Below are 21,428 nucleotides of genomic sequence, written 5' to 3' on the forward strand. Positions count from 1 at the left end.
TCAGATGTAAGTTGACACTAATAATACCTAACGTGCAGGGCCGACTTGATATTGGTGAGATATTACCTGGAAAATTATCACCCTCCAATCACCCAGACCTACTATTGCAAGGCAGAAATAGGGAAATTCACGTACAGTGTTTTGCACAGTGCCTGGCACATAGCAGGGACCCAATAACTTTGGGCTTCAGCTATTAGTATCAATGGTCTCTCCATTTCGCTGATTTCTTCTGTATCGTCAAAGGTCATGTCATTTTCTTTCTTTCCTTCATGAGTGTCAACACCACTTTACAGATCAGGATCATGTTACTTCTCACTAGCTCTTCTCGTCTCCTTACCCACTCGCTCACCCGCTGATCTACCTCACACGTTGTTGCCAGGGTAATTATCCTGTAACACAGATGGCTAGAAATAATTTTAGAGATTGACTTATTCTATTGTCTGCTGAATAAAATCCATTTAAGCGAAGAGATTTCCTAAGATTTAGCACCTAACTACTTCCTATTTTGTTGTTGTTGTTTACCCCAGTAACTCCCTTTTCTTCCAGCGAAAATGAACGGCTGATTTTCAAGCTTGCTTATGTTTATTTCTTCTGACTGTAATGCTTTTCTTTCTCTTCTCTGATTGGTGAACACAGTTAACTTTCTGCCTCATCCTTCACAGTCACCATCTCCTTGTTGATGTTTATCTTTAATTCTCAACAATTATTTAATCCTTTTTCCTTGTGTCGCCCAGAGGATGTTATACAGACGTCATTCATATGACTTATGCTATTTATTCTTTAATTTTTTTAATTTAAGCCTGTCATACATACACAGGAAAGTACACAAATCATAAGTGTATGGTTAAATCAATTTATTATAAAGAAAGTAACCCCATTTTGTTATGGCTCTGTTAAGAAATAAAACAAGGCCAAGTGCGGTAGCTCATGCCTGTAATCCCAACACTTTGGGAAGCTAAGGCAGGGGATCACGAGGTCAGGAGTTTGAGACCAGCCTGGCCAACATGGTGAATCCCCAGGTCTACTAAAAATACAAAAATTAGTCAGGTGTGGTGGCACATGCCTGTAATCCCAGCTACTCAGGAGGCTGAGGCAGGAGAACTGTTTGAACCTGGGAGGTGGAGGTTGCAGTGAGCTGAGATCGCACCACTGCACTTTAGCCTAGGAGACAGAGCAAGACTCTGTCTCGAAAAAAAATAATAATAACACTGCCAGCACTGTAGGTGTCCCCTTGTGTACCCTCCAAATAACTTTTCCAAAAATATACACTAACAGGAGTTAATTTTGTCTGTTTTTGAACTTAAAATAAATGGAATCATGCATTATATTATTTTGCATCTGCATGAGTCGTTCAATTAAATATGTAGCTATAGTTCATTTATATTAGTTGAGTTCTATGATTCCACAGTATGACTGTATCACAATTTATCCATTTAACTTTGATATTTTCATTTGGATTGTTTGATGATGATTATAAGGAATGCTGCCATGAACATTTTATAGGTGTCTTTTTTTGTTGAATGTTACATTGTGTATATTTGCCATTAGTAGATAATGCCAAAGTTTGCCAGTAAAGTTCTATATATTTTAACACCCACTAGCAATGCCTAAAAATTGTTTGTTCTACATCTTCACCAACATTTGGTGTTACCAGTATTTTCTAATTTTATCAGGTCTTGTGAGTGTGTCATGATATCTCATTGCTCTGGATTGTTTAGTTGCCAACCCATTTATCCTGGGAACTGTATTTCCTGGAAAATTCTTCCCCATGTGGTTCCTGTTTGAAGTTGGCCAGAAGCAAAGTGGCATGAGATTTGGGAGACTGAAGTGAAGCAGTAGGCATTACATTCTAAAAGTTGTGTTGGTAAGAGTTGGAGAGAGACAGATTTAGGGTTGCAGGTGCATTCCAGTTTGTCCTCACTCTTCTGGGCACTGTATCGAGCTCTCCTTTGCACGGTGGTTTTAATTGTAATCTCCTTAATTATTAATAAGGCTGAGCATATTATGACGCTTATTGGCTATTTGAATATTCTCTTCAGTGAAACATCTGCTCGGATCCCTTGATTATTTTTCCCATTCATTACATTTCTTTTTTCTTTTTTTAAGAAATGAGGTCTTGGCCGGGCGCAGTGGTTCACACCTGTAATCCCAGCACTTTGGGAGGTGGAGGTGGGTGGATCACCTGAGGTCAGGAGTTCAAGAACAGCCTGGTCAACATGCTGAAACCCAGTCTCTAGTAAAAATACAAAACTTAGCCGGGCATGGTGGTGCATGCCTGTAATCCCAGCTACTCAGGAGGCTGAGGTAGGAGAATCACTTGAACCCTGGAGGCAGAGGTTGTAGTGAGCCGAGATCACGCCACTTCACTCCAGCCTGGGCAACAGAGCAAGGCTCTGTCCAAAAAAAAAAAAAAAGAAAAGAAAAGGAAAAGAAAAGAAATGGGTTCTTACTTAGGCTGACTGAGACTTTTGGGCTCAAGCAATACTCCTACCTTAGTCTCCCAAATAGCTGGGACTACAGGCGTGTGCCATTGTGCCCACCTCTATTTTTCTGTTTGTTTGGTTTCATTTGGTATTCTTTTTTTCATTTGGAGGTGTAAGAACTTCCAGTGTATTTGAAATACAATTATTTTGGTAGTTGACATGCATTGCAGATATCTTTTCCTAATGCCTTTTACTCTTACAATAGGACTCTTTAATAATTAGAAGTTCTTAATTTTAAAGCTGTTTACCCATCTTTTTCATTATTTAACACTTTTCAATCACCTAAATACTTGCTTATTTCTCCTGTCTAATTGAAACTTTGCACCCTTTGACCAACATTTCCTCATTTCTTCCACCTCCCAGCCTCTGGCACCCACCATTCTGCTCTCTGTTTCTGTGAGTTTGATTGTTTTTGGTTCCACATATAAGTAAGATTATGCAGTATTTGTGTTTCTGTGCCTGGTTTATTTCTCTTAGCATAATGTCCTCCAGGGTCATCCATGCTGTCCCAAGTGACAGAATTTCCCTATTTTTAAAACATGAATAAATACCATTTCATATATATATATACCACATTTTCTTTATGCCTTCATTTATTTATTTTTTTAAATTTTCATTTTTAGTTTTGGGGTACATGTACAGGATGTGCAGAATTGTTACATAGGTAAACATGTGCCATGGTGGTTTGCTGCACAGAGCAACCCATCACCTAGGTATTAAGCCCAGCATACATTAACTATTTTTTCTAGTGCTCTCCCTCCCCACAACACCCCCCAGCAGGCCCCAGTGTGTGTTGTTCCCCTCCCTGTGTCCATGTATCCATGTGTTCTCATTGTTCAGCTCCCACTTATAAGTGAGAACATGCAGTGTTTGGTTTCCCGGTCCTGCATTAGTTTGATGAGGATAATGGCTTCCAGCTCCATCCATGTCCCTGCAAATGACATGATCTCCTTCCTTTTTATAGCTGCATAGTATTCCGTACATATATATGGCGTGTATGTACCATATTTTCTTTATCCAGTCTATCGCTTCTATCACTGATGGGCATTTGGGTTGATTCCATGTCTTTGCTATTGTGAACAGTGCTGCAGTGAACATCTGTGTGCATGCATCTTTAATATAGAATGATTTATATTCCTTTGGGTATATACCCAGTAATAGGATTGCTGGGTCAAATGCTATTTTTGGTTCTAGATTTTTGAGAAATCACCACACCATCTTTCACAATGGTTGAACTAATTTATATTCTCACCAACGGTGTAAAAGTGTTCCTATTTCTTTGCAACCTCACCAGCATCTGTTGTTTCTTGACTTTTTAATAATGCCCATTCTGACTGGTGTGAGGTGGTTATCTCATTGTGGTTTTGATTTGCCTTTCTCTAATGATCAATGATGTTGAGCTTTTTTTCATGTTTGTTGGCTGCATGAATGTCTTCTTTTGAAAAGGGTCCGTCCATGTCCTTTGCCCACTTTTTTAACGGGGTCATTTGTTTTTTTTTTCTTGTAAATTTGTTTGAGTTCCTTGTAGATTCTGGATATTAGACCTTTGTCAGATGGATAGATTGCAAAAATTTTCTCCCACTCTGTAGGTTACCTGTTCACGCTGACGATAGTTTCTTTTGCTGTGCAGAAGCGCTTTAGTTTAATTAGATCCGCTTTGTCAATTTTTGCTTTGGTTGCAATTTTTTTATGCCTTCATTTATTGATGGACATCTAGGTTGAGTCATATCTGGACTATTGTGAATAATGCCTCAATTAATGTGAGAGAGCAGATCTTTCCTAAACATATTAATTTTATTTCATTTGGATATATAACCAGATGGGAATACTGGATCATATGGTCATTCTGTTTTTAGTTTTCTGGGGAATCTGCATAAAGTGTTCCATAATAGCTGTACTAATTTACATTCCCACCAACAGTGTACAAGTACTCACTTTTCTCCACATCCTCACCAACACTTGTTGCCTTTTGTCTTTTTGCCATTGTAACAAATGTGAGGTGATATCTCATGGTGGTTTTAATTTGCAATTTTCTAATGATTAGGGATGTTGAACATTTTTTAAAATATGTTGGCCATTTGTATGTCTTCTTTTGAGAAATGTGTATTCAGATGCTTTGCCCATTTTAAATTGTGTTGTTTTATTGCAATTGAGTTGAGTTCCTTACATAACTTGGATGTTAATTTCTTATCAGATGTCTACATTGTAAATGCTTTCCTCCAAGGTTTTCTCTTCACTCTGTGGTTTTTCATGTGTGTGTGTATGTGTGTGGGTTTCCTTTAAGAAACTTTTTAGTTGAATGTAATCCCATTGGTCTACTTTTGTTCTTGTTTCTTGAGCTACTGGGGTCAAATCCAAAAAAAAAAAATTGTCCAGACCAGTGTTATGTGGTTTTCCTTCTGGTAGTTTTATAGTTTCAGATCTTACATTTAAATCTTTAATCTACTTTGAGTTGATTTTTGTATATGATGTGAGATGAGACCAACTTCATTCTTCTGCATATGGATAGCCAATTTTCCCAGCACCATTTATTAAAAAGACATCTTTTCCCCATTGCGTATTATTGGCACCTTTGTCAAAAATCAGTTGATAGTAAATACATGGGTTTGTTTGGGGGCTTTCTGTTCTCTTCTGTTGGTCAACATGTACATTTTTATGGCAGTATCATGCTGTTGACACTGTTTATTATTAGAGACACATTTTCACTTCCGGGTGTAGGATTTCCTTAAGCATTTCTTTCAAGTCCAGTCAGTGCTGAATTCCCTCAGTTTTGCTTATCGAGAAAATAATTTATTTCTCTGTTACTTTTGAAAATTAACTTTGCTGGGTATAGTATTCTTGCCTGATACATTTGTTTTTGTGTTTTGTTTTTTCAGCACTTTGAATATATCATTCTATTCTCTCCTGGCATATAAGGTTTCTGCTGAGAAGTCTACCATTAGTCTATGGGCATTTCCTTATATGTGACTAGATGTTTTTCTTGTTCTTTTTAGAATTCTCTTTTTGTCTCTGACTTACTATAGTTGACTACAATGTTCTGTAGAGAAAACCTTTTGGGGATGTATCTACTTGTGGATTTCTGAGCTTTCTGTATCAAGATATCTAAATGTCTTGCTAGATTTGAGATGTTTTGAGCTATTATTTCATTAAATAGGTTTTCTATGCCTTTTGGCTTCTCTTCACCTTCTAGAATATGGAAAATTTGAATGTTTAGTCACTTTATGGTGTTCCATATGACACATGGGCTTTGTTCATTCTTTTTATTGTCTTTTCTTTCTTTGGTCTGACTGGGTAATTTCAGAAGACCTGTTTTCAAGTTCTGAAGTTATTTATCTTGCTTGAGCTAGTCTTGTTTTTGCTTTTTCGAGATGGAGTTTCACTCTTGTTGCCCAGGCTGGAGTGCAGTGGTGCAATCTTGGCTCACTGCAACCTCTGCCTCCCCAGTTCAAGTGATTCTCCTCCATCAGCCTCCCAAGTAGCTGGGATTACAGGTATGTGCCACAATGCCTGGCTGATTTTTTGTGTTTAGTAGTGACAGGGTTTCACCATGTTGGTTGGCCTTGTCCTGAACTCCTGACCTCAGGTGATCCACCTGCCTTGGCCTCCCAAAGTGCTGGGATTACAGGTGTAAGCCACTGCACCCAGCCTGATCTAGTCTTTTTTTGAAGCTCTTGAGTGAATTTTTTATTTTCTTAATTGAACCCTTAGTTCCATGATTTCTGATTCTTTTTTTAATGATATCTCTTTGGTGAATTTCTTATTCATATCCTGCATTGTTTCTCTGATTTATTTATTTTGTTTATCTGTGTTCTCTTGTATCTTACTGAGCTTCATTAATGTCATTATTTTGAATTCTTTTTCCAGCATTTCATAAAGTTCTTTTTTACTGGAAACTTACTGGAAACTTATTGTGTTCCTTTGGAGGTGTCATATTTTCTTACTTTTCATGTTTCTTGTGTCTTTATGTTGATATCTGTGCATCTGGTGTAACAGTTACTTCTTTCAAATTTTTAGATTGGCTTTTGTAGGGGAAGACTTTTTCCTGAATATGTATCCATGATCTTGGTTGGGTAGGACACCTTAGCTTTGTTTCTGAGTACATGCAGTAGTATAGTCTCAGTTTGATTTCTTCAACATTAACATTATCTGTGGTTTCCTCAGTGACTTAGGGTGCAGTTGTTAGTGCAGTCTGTGGTGAGGTTTTGCTGGGACAGGGACATCAGGCGAGCCAGTCCTTGGGCCCCATTGGGTAGTGTTGGGTCTAGCATGCTTGTCTTTGGGACCTCAGATGGCATACATGGGCACTGGTGTTAGCAGGTCTAAACAGGCCGATTATTGGGCCTCCAGGCAGCTTGCTTGGGTGTCAGCAGTGGTAGTGGTGGGCTGAATGAATGGGTAGGTCCTTGGGCCCCTAGACAGCATGTATGGCATGGGAGATGGCTGTAGCTGTGGTGAGAAAACTCAGACTCCCAGGTGGCATGTGTTTGTGTTAGCAGTGGCTGTGATGGGCTGAGCCAGCCAGTCCCCAGGCCCCCAGGTGAAGTGTGCAGGTGAGTTCTGGCTGTGATGGTAGGGGCAGGCTGGGTGGGCCTGTCCTCATTGTGGAGGGTCTCTCCTGTGGCTAGAGTTGTGGGAGTCCATGGTGGAAATGTGCACTACTGGGGATCTCTCACTTAACCTTTCCCCACAAAGGGGAGTCTCTCCAGGCTCCCTACTAACCCTGGCTGAACTGGCTCCCTTTCTTCCCTCTCCTTCTGTGGCTCAGGTTTATTCTGTCACTTCTCTATTGAATTCCAGTGTTCTTTCTTAGATGCTCTATTTAAAGTGTGATTATCTACTGGCTATTTTATTTTTCCTTTGTGGAGGAGGGGAGTGTCAAATGACTCTAGCCAGCCATCCTGAAGCCCCTCTTTCTCAAGAGTTTCTTGATAATTCTTGTATCTTTTTATTTTCATTTATATTTTAGCATTAGCTTATCAATATTCAAAAACACCTGCTGGAATTTTTATTGAGAGTCTAAATTTATATGGACATTCTATAATATAATCCATGAATATAGTATAGTCTCCTATTATTTAGTCTTATAAAATTACTTTTAATTATGTAAATTTTGTGTAAAAGTCATACACATTTTTTATTTGTTGGTAAAGGTGTAGAGAAAAGGGATCCTTTGTATACTGTTGGTGGAAATGTAATTTTGGTACAGCCATGTGAAAAACCTTATTGAGGTTCCTCAAAAAATTCAAAATAGAACTACAATATGATTTAGTAGTCCCACTTCTAGATACATATCCTAAGGAAATAAAATCAGTGTCCTGAAGAGAGATTTTTTTCTTTTGTTACTTGTTCTTTTGATGTCATGTGTAAGAAATCCATTTTCCAAATCCAAGGTCATGAAGATTTACCCTTTATGTTTTCTTCCAAGAGTTTTATGTTTTTAGTTATTATATTTAGGTTGTATGTTCATTTACATTTTATTTTTTATGTGATATCAGGTAGGAATTCAACTTTAATCATTTTCATGAGACTGTCCAGTTGTTCTAGAATTGTTTATTATTCTCAGCATTGAATGATATTGGCACCTTTCTCAAAATTCTGCCAGGCCGGGCGCAGTGGCTTCCGCCTGTAATCCCAACACTTTGGGAGGCCGAGACGGGCGGATCACCTGAGGTCAGGAGTTTGAAACCAACCTGACCAACATGGGAAAAACCCCGTCTCTACTAAAAATTCAAAAAAATTAGCCAGGCGTGGTGACAGGCACCTGCAGTCCCAGCTACTCAGGAGGCTGAGGCAGGAGAATTGCTTGAACCCAGGAGGTGGAGGTTGCATTGAACTGAGATTGTGCCACTGCACTCTAGCCTGGGTGACAGAGCAAGACTCCATCTCAAAAAACAAAACAAAACAAAACAAAATCAATTGGCCAGAGATGTATGGCTTTATATATGGATTCTCAGTTCTATTCCATTGATCTACAATATCTATCCTTATATACTTTTGATTACTGTAGCTTTGTAGTAAGTATTGAAATCGAGAAATGCGAATCCTCCAACTTTTTATTCTTCAAGAGTTTTGGCTACTCAAGATTGCTGGGATGCTATAAGAATTTTAGTTTGTGTTTCTGTATTTCAGAAAAAAAATATTTAGGATTGTGATAGGGATTTTATTGAATTTATAGATGACTTTGGATGATATTGTCATCTTACAGAGCATTGTGTCTTCCAATCTAGAAATGCAGTATATTAATCGTGTGTTTTTATTTCTTACATTTCTGATACTTTGACATCTGGGGCCTTGCTGACCCTGAAAAGTCTGCACCGTCCAGGTCTAGCCAGTTCCTAATGATAGCAAGCACTTTCCCGAGAGCACGCTATAAATGCAAACAAACCAAACCAGGGCCCCTATTCTCAACTACCACCTTCATTGGCTATCACATGCCAAGTAACTATCCTCTTGTCCTAATCATCTTAGAGTCAGCTAACAGACAACTAGAGACAGCCCTTATTCCCTAGACCCTGTTGGAATTATGCAAACGAACCAAACCTAAGCATGCTTAACCTGTCCTGCCATGCCTTTCCCACAGAAACCACAATAAGGGTTCTTGCTCACATTCTCCCCTTGCTCCATCTCCCCTTACTCTCTCTGACTGACCCTGGTGCATCACCATATGGCCCTGAGTGACCTGGCATACCCCATTCTGTGGAGAATTCTATCCATTATTTGTGTGTGTGTGTGTGTGTGTGTGTGTGTGTGTGTGTGTGTGTGTGTGTTTTTAAATAAACTTTAAGTTCTGGGGTACATGTGCTGAATGTGCAGGTTTGTTACATAGTTACACACGTGCCATGGTGGTTTGCTGCACCCATCAACCCATCATCTACATTAGGTATTTCTCTTAGTGCTGTCCCTCCCCTAGCCCCCTACCCCTGACAGGCCCCGGAGGGTGATGGTCGCCTCCCCGGGTCCATGTGTTCTCATTGTTCAACTCCCACTTATGAGTGAGAACATGCGGTGTTTAGTTTTCTGTTCTTATGTTAGTTTGCTGAGAATGATGGTTTCCAGCTTCATCCATGTCCCTGCAAAGGACATGAACTCATCCTTTTTTATGGCTGCATAGTACTCCATGGTGTATATGTGCCACATTTTCTTAATCCAGTCTATCATTGATGGACATTTGGGTTGGTTCCAAGTCTTTGCTATTGTGAATAGTGCCACAATAAACATACATGTGCATGTGTCTTGATTGTAGCATGATTTATAATCCTGTGGGTATATACCCAGTAATGGGATCACTGGGTCAAATGGCATTTCTAGTTCTAGATCCTTCAGGAATCGTCACACTGTCTTCCACAGTGGTCAAACTAGTTTACACTCCCACCAACATTGTAAAAGCATTCCTATTTCTCCACATCCTCTCCAGCATCTGTTGTTTCCTGACTTTTTAATGATGGCCATTCTAACTGGTGTGAGATGGTATCTCATTGTGGTTTTGATTTGCATTTCTCTGTTGGCCAGTGATGGTGAGCATCTTTTCATGTGTCTGTTGGTTGCATAATTGTCTTCTTTTGAGAAGTGTCTGTTCATATCCTTCACACACTTTTTGATGGTTTTTTTTTTTTTGTAAATTTGTTTAAGTTCATTGTAGATTCTGGATATTAGCCCTTTGTCAGATGAGTAGATTGCAAAAATTTTCTCCCATTCTGTAGGTTGCCTGTTTACTCTGATGGTAGTGTCTTTTGCTGTGCAGAGGCTCTTTAGTTTAATTAGATCCCATTTGTCTATTTTGGCTTTTGTTGCCATTGCTTTTGGTGTTTTAAACATGAAGTCCTTGCCCATGCCTATGTCCTGAATGGTATTGCCTAGATTTTCTCCTAGGGTTTTTATGGTTTTAGGTCTAACATTTAAGTCTTTAACCCATCTTGAATTAATTTTTGTATAAGCTGTAAGGAAGGGATCCATTTTCAGCTTTCTACATATGGCTAGCCAGTTTTCCCAGAACCATTTATTAAATAGGGAATCCTTTCCCCATTTCTTGTTTTTGTCAGGTTCGTCAAAGATCAGATGGTTGTAGATGTGTGGTATTATTTCTGAGGGCTCTGTTCAGTGCCGTTGGTCTATATGTCTGTTTTGGTACAAGTGCCATGCTGTTTTGGCTACTGTAGCCTTGTAGTATAGTTTGAAGTCAGGTAGCGTGATGCCTCCAGCTTTGTTCTTTTGGCTTAGGATTGTCTTGGCAATGTGGGCTCTTTTCTGGTTCCGTGTGAACTGTAAAGTAATTTTTTCCAATTCTGTGAAAAAAGTCATTGGTAGCTTGATGGGGATGGCATTGAATCTATAAATTACCTTGGGCAGCATGGCCATTTTTACAATATTGATTCTTCCTATCCATGAGCATGGAATGTTCTTCCATTTGTTTGTGTCCTCCTTTATTTTGTTGAGCAGTGGTTTGTAGTTGTCCTTGAAGAGGTCTATCACATCCCTTGTAAGTTGGATTCCCAGGTATTTTATTCTCTTTGAAGCAATTGTGAATGGGAGTTCACTTATGATTTGGCTCTCTGTTTGTCAGTTATTGGTGTATATGAATGCTTGTGATTTTTGCACATTGATTTTGTATCCTGAGACTTTGCTGAAGTTGCTTATCAGCTTAAGGAGATTTTGGGCTGAGACAATAGGGTTTTCTAAATATACAATCATGTCATCTGCAAACAGGGACAATTTCACTTCCTCTTTTCCTAATTGAATACCCTTTATTTCTTTCTCCTGCCTCATTGCCCTGGCCAGAACTTCCAACACTATGTTGAATAGGAGTGGTGAGAGAGGGCATCCCTGTCTTGTGCCAGTTTTCAAAGAGAATGCTTCCAGTTTTTGCCCATTCAGTATGATATTGGCTGTGGGTTTGTCATAAATAGCTCTTATTATTTTGAGATACGTCCCTTCAATGCCTAATTTATTGAGTGTTTTTAGCATGAAGGGCTGTTGAATTTTGTCAAAGGCCTTTTCTGCGTCTATTGAGATAATCATGTGGTTGTTGTCTTTAGTTCTGTTTGTATGCTGGATTATGTTTATTGATTTGCATATGTTGAACCAGCCTTGCATCCCAGAGATGAAGCCCACTTGATTGTGGTGTATAAGCTTTTTGATGTGCTGCTGGATTCGGTTTGCCAGTATTTTATTGAGGATTTTCGCATTGATGTTCATCAGGGATATTGGTCTAAAATTCTCTTTTTTTGTTGTGTCTCTGCCAGGCTTTGGTATCAGGATGATGCTGGCCTCATAAAATGAGTTAGGGAGGAGTCTGTCTTTTTCTATTGATTTGAATAGTTTCAGAAGGAAAGGTACCAACTCCTCTTTTTACCTCTGGTAGAATTTGGCTGTGAATCCATCTGGTCCTGGACTTTTTTTGGTTGGTAGGCTATTAATTATTGCCTTAATTTCAGAGCCTGTTATTGTTCTATTTAGGGATTCAACTTCTTCCTGGTTTAGTCTTGGGAGGGTGTATGTGTGCAGGAATTTATCCATTTCTTCTAGATTTTCTAGTTTATTTGCGTAGAGGTGTTTATAGTATTCTCTGATGGTAGTTTGTATTTCTGTGGGATCAGTGGTGATATCCCCTTTATCATTTTTTGTTGTGTCTGTTTGATTCTTCTCTCTTTTCTTCTTTATTATTTTTGCTAGCAGTCTATCTATTTTGTTGATCTTTTCAAAAAACCAGCTCCTGGATTCACTGATTTTTTTGAAGGGTTTTTTGTGTCTCTGTTTCTTTCAGTTCTACTCTGATCTTAGTTATTTCTTGCCTTCTGCTAGCTTTTGAATTTGTTTGCTTTTGCTTCTCTAGTGCTTTTAATTGTGATGTTAGGGTATCGATTTTAGATCTTTCCTGCTTTCTCTTGTGGGCATTTAGTGCTATAAATTTCCCTCTACACACTGCTTTAAATGTGTCCCAGAGATTCTGGTATGTTGTGTCTTCGTTCTCATTGGTTTCAAAGAACATCTTTATTTCTGCCTTCATTTCGTTATGTACCCAGTAGTTATTTAGGAGCAGCTTGTTCAGTTTCCACGTAGTTTGCAGTTTTTAGTGAGTTTCTTAATCCTGAGTTCTAATATGATTGCACTGTGGTCTGAGAGACAGTTTGTTGTGATTTCTGTTCTTTTACATTTGCTGAGGAGAGCTTTACTTCCAATTATGTGGTCAATTTTAGAATAAGTACAATGTGGTGCTAAAAAGAATGTATATTCTGTTGATTTGGGGTGGAGAGTTCTGTAGATGTCTATTAGGTCCGCTTGGTGCAGAGCTGAGTTCAAGTCCTGGATATCCCTGTTAACCTTCTGTCTTGTTAATCTGTCCAATATTGACAGTGGGTTGTTAAAGTCTCTCATTATTATTGTGTGGGAGTCTAAGTTTCTTTGTAGGTCCCTAAGGACTTGCTCTATCAATCTAGGTGCTCCTGTATTGGGTGCATATATATTTAGGATAGTTAGCTCTTCTTGTTGAATTGATCCCTTTACCATTATGTAATGGCCTTCTTTGTCTCTTTTGATCTTTGTTGGTTTAAAGTCTGTTTTATTAGAGACTAGAATTGCAACCCCTGCCTTTTTTTGTTTTCCATTTGCTTGTTAGATCTTTCTCCATCCCTTTATTTTGAGCCTATGTGTGTCTCTGCACATGAGATGGGTCTCCTGAATATAGCACACTGATGGGTCTTGACTGTTTATCCAATTTGCCAGTCTGTGTCTTTTAACTGGGGCATTTAGCCCATTTACATTTAAGGTTAATATTGTTGTGTGTGAATTTGATCCTGTCATTATAATGTTATTTTGCTCATTAGTTGATGCAGTTTTTTCCTAGCATTGATGGTCTTTATAATTTGGCATGTTTTTGCAGTGGCTGGTACTGGTTGTTCCCTTCCATGTTTAGTGCTTCCTTCAGGAGCTCTTGTAAGGCAGGCCTGGTGGTGACAAAATCTCTCAGCATTTGCTTGTCAATAAAGGATTTTATTTCTCCTTCACTTATGAAGCTTAGTTTGGCTAGATATGAAATTCTTGGTTGAAAATTCCTTTCCTTAAGAATGTTGAATATTGGTCCCCACTGTCTTCTGGCTTATAGAGAGAGTTTCTGCTGAGAGTTTTGCTATTAGTCTGATGGGCTTCCCTTTGTGGGCAACCTGACCTTTGTTTCTGGCTGTCCTTACCATTTTATCCTTCATTTCAACCTTGGTGAATCTGACAATTATGTGTCTTGGGGTTGCTCTTCTCGAGGAGTATCTTTGTGGTGTTCTCTGTATTTCCTGAATTTGAATGTTGGCCTGCCTTGCTAGGTTGGGGAAGTTCTCCTGGATAACATCCTGAAGAGTGTTTTCCAACTTGGTGCCATTCTCCCCATCACTTTCAGATACACCAATCAAATGTAGATTTGGTCTTTTCACATAGTCCCATATTTCTTGGAGGCTTTGTTTGTTTCTTTTTACTCTTTTTTCTGTTAAGTTCTCTTCTTGCTTCATTTCATTCATTTGATACTCAATCACTGATACCCTTTCTTCCACTTGAACGAATCAGCTACTGAAGCTTGTGCATGTGTCACATAGTTCTCGTGCCATGGTTTTCAGCTCCATCAGGTCATTTAAGGTCTTCTCTACACTGTTTATTCTAGTTAGCCAGTCATCTAGTCTTTTTTCAAGGTTTTTAGCTTCCTTGCAATGGGTTCGAATGTCCTCCTTTAGCTCGGAGAAGTTTGTTATTACCAACTTTTTGAAGCCTACTTCTGTCATCTCGTCAAAGTCATTCTCCGTCCAGCTTTGTTCCGTTGCTGGCGAGGAGCTACAGTCCTTTGGAGGAGAAGAGTCACTCTGGTTTTTAGAATTTTCAGCTTTTCTGCTCTGGTTTCTCCCCATCTTTGTGGTTTTATCTACCTTTGGTCTTTGATGATGGTGACGTACAGATGGGGTTTTGGTGTGGATGTCCTTTTTGTTGATGTTGATGCTATTCCTTTCTGTTTGTTAGTTTTCCTTCTAACAGTCAGGACCCTCAGCTGCAGGTCTGTAGGAGTTTGCTGGAGGTCCTCTCCAGACCCTGTTTGCCTGCGTATCACCAGCGGAGGCTGCAGAACAGCAAATATCGCAGAACAGCAAATATTGCTGCCTGATCCTTCCTCTGGAAGCTTCATCTCAGAGGGGCACCCTGCTATATGAGGTGTCTGTAGGCCCCTACTGGGAGATGTCTCCCAGTTAGGCTACTGAGGAGGTCAGAGACCCACTTGAGGAGGCAGTCTGTCCATTTTTAGAGCTCAAACTCCATGCTGAGAGAAACTGCTCTCTTCAGAGTTGTCAGACAGGGACATTTAAGTCTGCAGAAGTTTCTGCTGCCTTTTGTTCAGCTAAGCCTTGCCCCCAGAGGTGGAGTCTACAGAGGCAGGCAGGCCTCGTTGAGCTGTGGTGGGCTCCACCCAGTTCAAGCTTCCCAGCCGCTTTGTTTACCTGGTCAAGCCTCAGCAATGGCGGACGCCCCGCCTGCAGCCTGGCTGCCACCTCACAGTTCAATCTCGGACTGCTGTGCTAGCAGTGAGCAATGCTCCGTGGGCATGGGACCTACTGAGCCATGTGTGGGATATAATCTCCTGGTGTGCCGTTTGCTAAGACTGTTGGAAAAGCAGTGTTACGGTGGGAGTGTCCCGATATTTCAGGTACCGTCTGTCCGTCTGTCACAGCTTCCCTTGGCTAGGAAGGGGAAATCCCCCAACCCCTTGCGCTTCCCAGGTGACATGATGCCCTGCCCTGCTTTGGCTCACACTCCGTGGGCTGCACCCACTGTCCAACCAGTCCCAGTGAGATAAACCAGGTACCTCAGTTGGAAATTCAGAAATCACCCGTCTTCCGCATTGATCATGCTGGGAGCTGTAGACGGAGCTGTTCCTATTCGGCCATCTTGGAATGATCCACCTGCCACATTTTCTTTATCCAGTCTATCCTTGATGGACATTTGCGTTGGGTCCAAGTCTTCGCTATTGTGAACAGTGCCGCAATAAACATACGTGTGCATGTGTCTTTATAGTAGAAGGATTTATAATCCTTTGGGTATATACCCAGTAATGGATCATTATTTATGTTTTTTCAGTGGCAATTGTCTCCCGATCTGTTGGCTTCAGTATACTTGAGTAATGATAAAATCTACATTTTAAAACACATGAAATGTTTTTAATGTATATTTGCCTTTGTTTCTTTCAGCAATATTTTGTGGTTTTTCATGTGCAAATCTTTTGTCTCCATTGTTGTTTATTCCTAAGTATTGTATTCGTTTCCATGCTATTGTGAATAAGATTGTTTTCTTAATTTTCATTTTGGATTGTCTGTTGTTAGTATATAGAAATGCAAATAATTTTTGTGTGTTGATTTTGTATCCTACAATTTTGCTGAATTTATTTTTTGTGTGTAAGTGTGACTAAGATCGTGTCATCTACAGAGATGTTTTTACTTCTTTCTTTCCAATTTGAATGGCTTTTATTTTTCTTGCCTAATTTTTCTGGCTAGAACTTAAATTTCTAGCCCATGGAAAAAGCAGGCATATTTGTCTTTCTCCTGATCATTGGTGAAAGACTATGATGTCAGCTGCAGATTTTTATATATGGACTTTATTATGTTGAGGAAATGTCCTTCTATTTCTAGTGTATTGAGTATTTTATCATTTAAAAAATGTTAATATTTTTCTGCATTGATTGAGATGATTATGTGTTTTTTCCATTCTTCTCTGCATGTGGTGCATTAAATTAATTGATTTTGTTTGTTGAATCCTCTTAGTACTCAAGGAGTAAATCCTCCTTGGTCATGATATATAACCCTTTTAATATGCTGGTGAATTTTAGTTGCTAATATTTCTGTTGAGGAACTTTTCATCAATATTCATAATCTTTCCTTGTCATGTTTTTGCCTGGCTTTGCTATCAGGGTAATCCTGGTCTCATAAAATGAGTTAGAAAGTGTTACCTCCATTTCAGTTTTCTGGAAGAGTTTGAAAAGGATTATTGTTTATTCTTCTTTAAATATTTGGTAGAATTCACCAGTAAAGCCCTCTGGTGCAGGATTGTTCCTTGTTGAGTGGTTTGATTACTGATTTTATGTCCTTACTAGTTATAAGTCAGTTCAGATTTTGTATTTCTTCATGACTCAGGCTTGGTAGTTGTATGTTCCTACAAATTTGTTCATTTCATCTATGTTATTCAATATTTTGGCATGCAGTTGTTCATAGTACTCTGAGATCATCCTTTTTATTTCTGTAAAATCAGAAGTAATGCTCTCACTTTCATTTCTGGTTTTAGTTATTTGAGTCTTCTCAATTTTTCTTAGTCTGGCTAAAAGTTTGTCAATTTGTTGATCTTTTCAAATTATTAACTGTTGGTTTTGTTGAATTTCTCTATTATTTACCTATTCTCTATTTATCTCAATTCCTTTTTTCTGCTAAATTTATGTATACTTTACTTGTCTAATTCCTTAAGGTGTAAAGTTAGGTTATTTATTTGAAATTTTTATTTTTCTTTAATGTAGGTATTTACAGCTATAAATTTCCCTCTGAGTACTGCTTTCACTGCATCTCACAAGTTTTAGTATGTTGTGGTTTTGTTTTTATTTGTCTCAAGGCAGTTGCTACATTTTCTTCTGATTTCTTCATTTATCTGTTGGTTGGTTAAGAGTGTTTTGCTTAATTTCCATATATTTATGTATTTTCCAGTTTTCCTTTTGCTATTGTTTTCTAGTTTTATTCCTTTGTGATAAGAAAATATACTTTGTATGATTTCAGTCTTTTTAAATGTAATAAAATTTGTTTTGTGGAGTAACATGGTTTACCCTGGATATGTTCTATGCACACTTGAGAAAAATCTGTGTTCTGTTTTTGTTGGGTGGCATGCTCTGTGTATGTTAGGTTAAATGGGCTCTCTCTGTTTCCTTATTGATCTTGAACCCAGGAGGCGGAGGTTGCAGTGAGCTGAGATTGCACCACTGCACTCCAGCCTAGGTGACAGCAAGACTGTGTCTCAAAAAAAAAAAAAAAAAGAAAAAGAAAAAAGATATGCTTGTCAATCTATGTAAAATAACCACAGAGATTTTGAAAGGAATCGTATTCAATCTGTAGGACAAATTGAGGGGTATTACCATCTTAACAATATGGAGTCTTCTGATCATGTAAGTGAGACATCTTTCCATTTACTATGATTTAATTTCTTTCCATTTCTTTCTTATAGTTTTCTGTGTAGAACTCTTGCACTTCTTTTGTTAAATATACTTTGTCATTTTAATTGTTCAATTAAAATTGAACAAATTGAAAAATTGTTTAATTTGTTAAGTCTGGTTCTAGCACTGATCCCTAGAAAACTTAAAAGAGACACTTTATCTCTCTATTTTTGTCCCCTATAAGTAATAACGTGGTCCTGTATTCATTTTTTAAAACTTTGAAAAATATGCATTTCCGAAGATTCTCACATTCATTCATTCATTTATTCAGCAAACATTTATTAAACACCTTCTATGTGCCAGGCAGATACAGATATCTGCCCTTATACAGACTAAAGCCATAGAATTTAATATTGACATATCAATAAAATTCAGTAAAAATATTTAAAATAGCCTCTGAAAACTTATATCACTTATTTGAATCTTCTATCAGACTTATATATTATATTCAAGTTTTTTTGTTAAAACTTGAAATACCACATCTATCTATAAACAACTACCTCTAAAGAAAATGGATAGTTCGTAAAGATTATTGCTAAAATTTTGTGAGCTTTTTCTTCCTTTTTATCTTATTTTTAATGTTTGTTTCTAACCATTGTGAGTGAATTAAAATGTATTTAAATTTTTTAAATACCTTCTGGGTGAGGACATAAAAAGAAAGGAGATGTTAATATAAGTGGTTTATAGCTTCACTTAAGTGTTTTTCATGTCTTAACAATATAAGGTGAATTACTGGGGAGATGATCTCTGGGCTTTTAAGAATCACAGTACTGCCACTCACTAGCTGACTCATTTTGATGAAGCTTCTTGACTTTCTGAGCCCTGATTCTATCCTTTATGGATAGATTAATGGAGATGATAACACTCATTATTTAACCCATTTTGACTGTAGACATTAAACTAGATAATATTTGTGAATGTATTCTGAAAACTCTAAGGCACTGTATGGATGTATTATTTTACATGATATCTGATTTCTATCAACTCTCCCACAGGAGTACCAGCTCATGATAGGAGTCAGTAATTGGATGCTCTGGGCAGCCTATTTCTTCACGTTCCTCTCTTTGTATTTTATTATCATCATTTTTATGTGCATAATTTTCTTTGTCAAGGCAAGTGTCTATTTGGCTGCAGCACGTTGTGGATAAACTTTGAGAGGGAAAGTAGAAACATGGTGTGGGGCCAGATGGGCCTCGGGTTTCTAGGGGATGAAAATGTGGCTTTTGTCGACTCCACAGTGGAAACTCAGAGACTGCTTAGTCTCTCAGCAAACAAAACTTTAGACCTAGAGGGATGGGCCATCTGTAGGAAATAAATTGTTAACTCTCCATCTCACTGAGCAGAGTCATCAGTTTCACTAAGACTATTAAAATACTTGTGGATGTTTCATTTTTCCTCTTTGGTTTTGGTGTGATACCACTTACAGCATGACTAAACTGGTTTCCTAATTGTTTTGCTAGGTTGAACCTGCACCAGTCATCCAAAGCAGTGACCCAACGCTCATCTTTATCTTTTTGCTGTTTTATGTCATCGCCACAATATGCTTCAGCTTTATGGTTAGCACTTTCTTCAGTAGAGGTGAGTCCGAGATTCCAGTGGTAAAATATTCTCAGTAACTACACTTTAGCTGCCAACTCATCTACAGCCTCTGTTTACACACTCTAACCGAAAAGACAAATATCATGTACACGTGAAATGATTTGGAAGGGAATGAAGAGAGCAATGACAATTAACGTAGCACAGGATACATGTGAAAAAAGACAAAAACCAAAATAAGATCATGTCTGTGTTCTTTCTAACCTTTAGCTGCTACTTCATATATGGTATTTGTCCAACCCCTGGAAGGGTTGAGATGGAGATGGCTTCCGTATATTCCACTGGAGGGACTGATGTTTGCTAGTATCTGATGATGAGAGTGATATATGCGAAGAGAAAGAAAATGGCAGTACTACTTCAATGAAAGAAAGGGTTCTTGCACTTAATTAATAGATCCTCATTGTGTGTCTTCTGTGTATTTGTGTGTTTTTGTTTTGCTTTCTTTACTGTTTTGTTTGTTTGTTTGTTTGTTTTGAGACAGAGTCTCACTCTGTGGCCCAGGCTGGAGTGCAGTGGCTCAATCTCGGCTCACTGCCACCTCCACCTCCCGGGTTCAAGCGATTCTCCTGCCTCATCCTCCCGAGTAGCTGGAACTACAGGCGCCTGGCACCATGTCCGGCTAATTTTTGTATTTTTAGTAGAGACGGGGTTTCACCATGTTGGCCAGGCTGGTCTTGAACTCCTGACCTCAGGTGATCCACCTTTCTCAGCCCCACAAAGTGCTGGGATTACAGGCATGAGCCACTGTGCCCAGCCTATGTATCTGAAATATACTGTCTGCCCCACAGAGCTAATATTGACCTTGGGGACATGAATATTATATGCACAAAAAGTAGTTTATAAAATACATTAGTCAGGGTCACATGATTTGCAGAGTACAACTGGGGACCCAGGAAAACCAGTGGTATAATTCCAGTCTGACTCTGAAGGCCTGAGAACCAGGGGAGGTGATGGTGTAAATCCCAGTTCAAAGGCTGGAACAGACTAATGTCCCAGTCAAGCAGGCAACAAGGAAGAAATGAGAGCGAATTCCCCCTTCCTCCACCCTTTTGTTCTTTTCAGGCCCTCAACAGATTGGATGATGCCTGCCCACACTGGGGAGGACCACCTGCTTTACTGAGTCCACTGATTCAAATGCTTATCTCATTTGGCAACCTCCTCACAGACACACCCAGAAATAATGTTTAATCTGTATACTCCATGGAGAGTCAAGTTGACACATAAAATGAACCATCATAAGAAGACATGCAGAGAACAATGAAAATTAACAAAGCATAGTGTATACATTTAAAAAAAAAAAAAAGGAAATGGATTAAGATATTCCAGGTCGAGGCCAGGCGCGGTGGCTCATGCCTGTAATCCCAGCACTTTGGGAGGCCGAGGCGGGCAGATCACGAGGTCAGGAAATCGAGACCATCCTGGCTAACACGGTGAAACCTCGTCTCTACTGAAAATACAAAAAAAATTAGCCAGGCATGGTGGCGGGCGCTTGTAGTCCCAGCTACTCAGGAGGCTGAGGCAGGAGAATGGCGTGAACCCGGGAGGCGGAGCTTGCAGTGAGCCGAGATGGCGCCACTGCACTCCAGCCTGGGGGACAGAGCGAGACAACATCAAAAAAAAAAAAAAAAAAAAAAAAGATATTGCAGGTTGAGATAGGCCTGGAAATGCTATGCTTCAATTGAGGTAGGTTTGTGAAGGATTTGAAGATGGGAATGAATAGGAAGTCAAGTCAGTGGATGCAGCTATACATTCATTCATTTGTTAACATTTTTGGATATCTGTGACTGGGCATGGTGGCTCACACTTGTAATCCCAGCACTTTGGGAGGCTGAGGTGGGTGGATCACTTGAAGTCAGGACTTCGATACCAACCTGGCCAGCATGGTGAAACTCCGTCTCTATTGAAAATACAAAAATTAGCCATGTGTGGTGGTGGGCACCTGTAATCCCAGTTACTCAGGAGGCTGAGGCAGGAGAGTCACCTGAACCTGGGAGATGGAGGTTGCAGTGAGCCGAGATCGTGCCACTGCACTCCAGCCTGGGGAACAGAGTAAGAGTCCGTCTCAAAAAAAAAAAAAAAAATGTGGATATCTGAACTTGTACCATGTCTAATATACAAAGACCAAGAAAAATTGTTTCTTT

General features: G+C 39.1%; 1 protein-coding gene across 1 annotated transcript in view; it reads left to right on the forward strand.

Annotated features, from left to right (window-relative positions):
* LOC109024650 (phospholipid-transporting ATPase ABCA3) overlaps window positions 1-21,428 on the forward strand; it is a 92,560-nt gene that overhangs the window by 44,859 nt on the left and 26,273 nt on the right. Inside the window, exon 7 of the mRNA XM_055365436.2 lies at window positions 19,152-19,269. Coding sequence (XP_055221411.2) covers window positions 19,152-19,269 — 118 coding nt within the window. The remainder of the gene's footprint in view (window positions 1-19,151; window positions 19,270-21,428) is intronic.

Source organism: Gorilla gorilla, chromosome 18, assembly GCF_029281585.2.
Source record: "Gorilla gorilla gorilla isolate KB3781 chromosome 18, NHGRI_mGorGor1-v2.1_pri, whole genome shotgun sequence".
Lineage (NCBI taxonomy): Eukaryota > Metazoa > Chordata > Mammalia > Primates > Hominidae > Gorilla > Gorilla gorilla.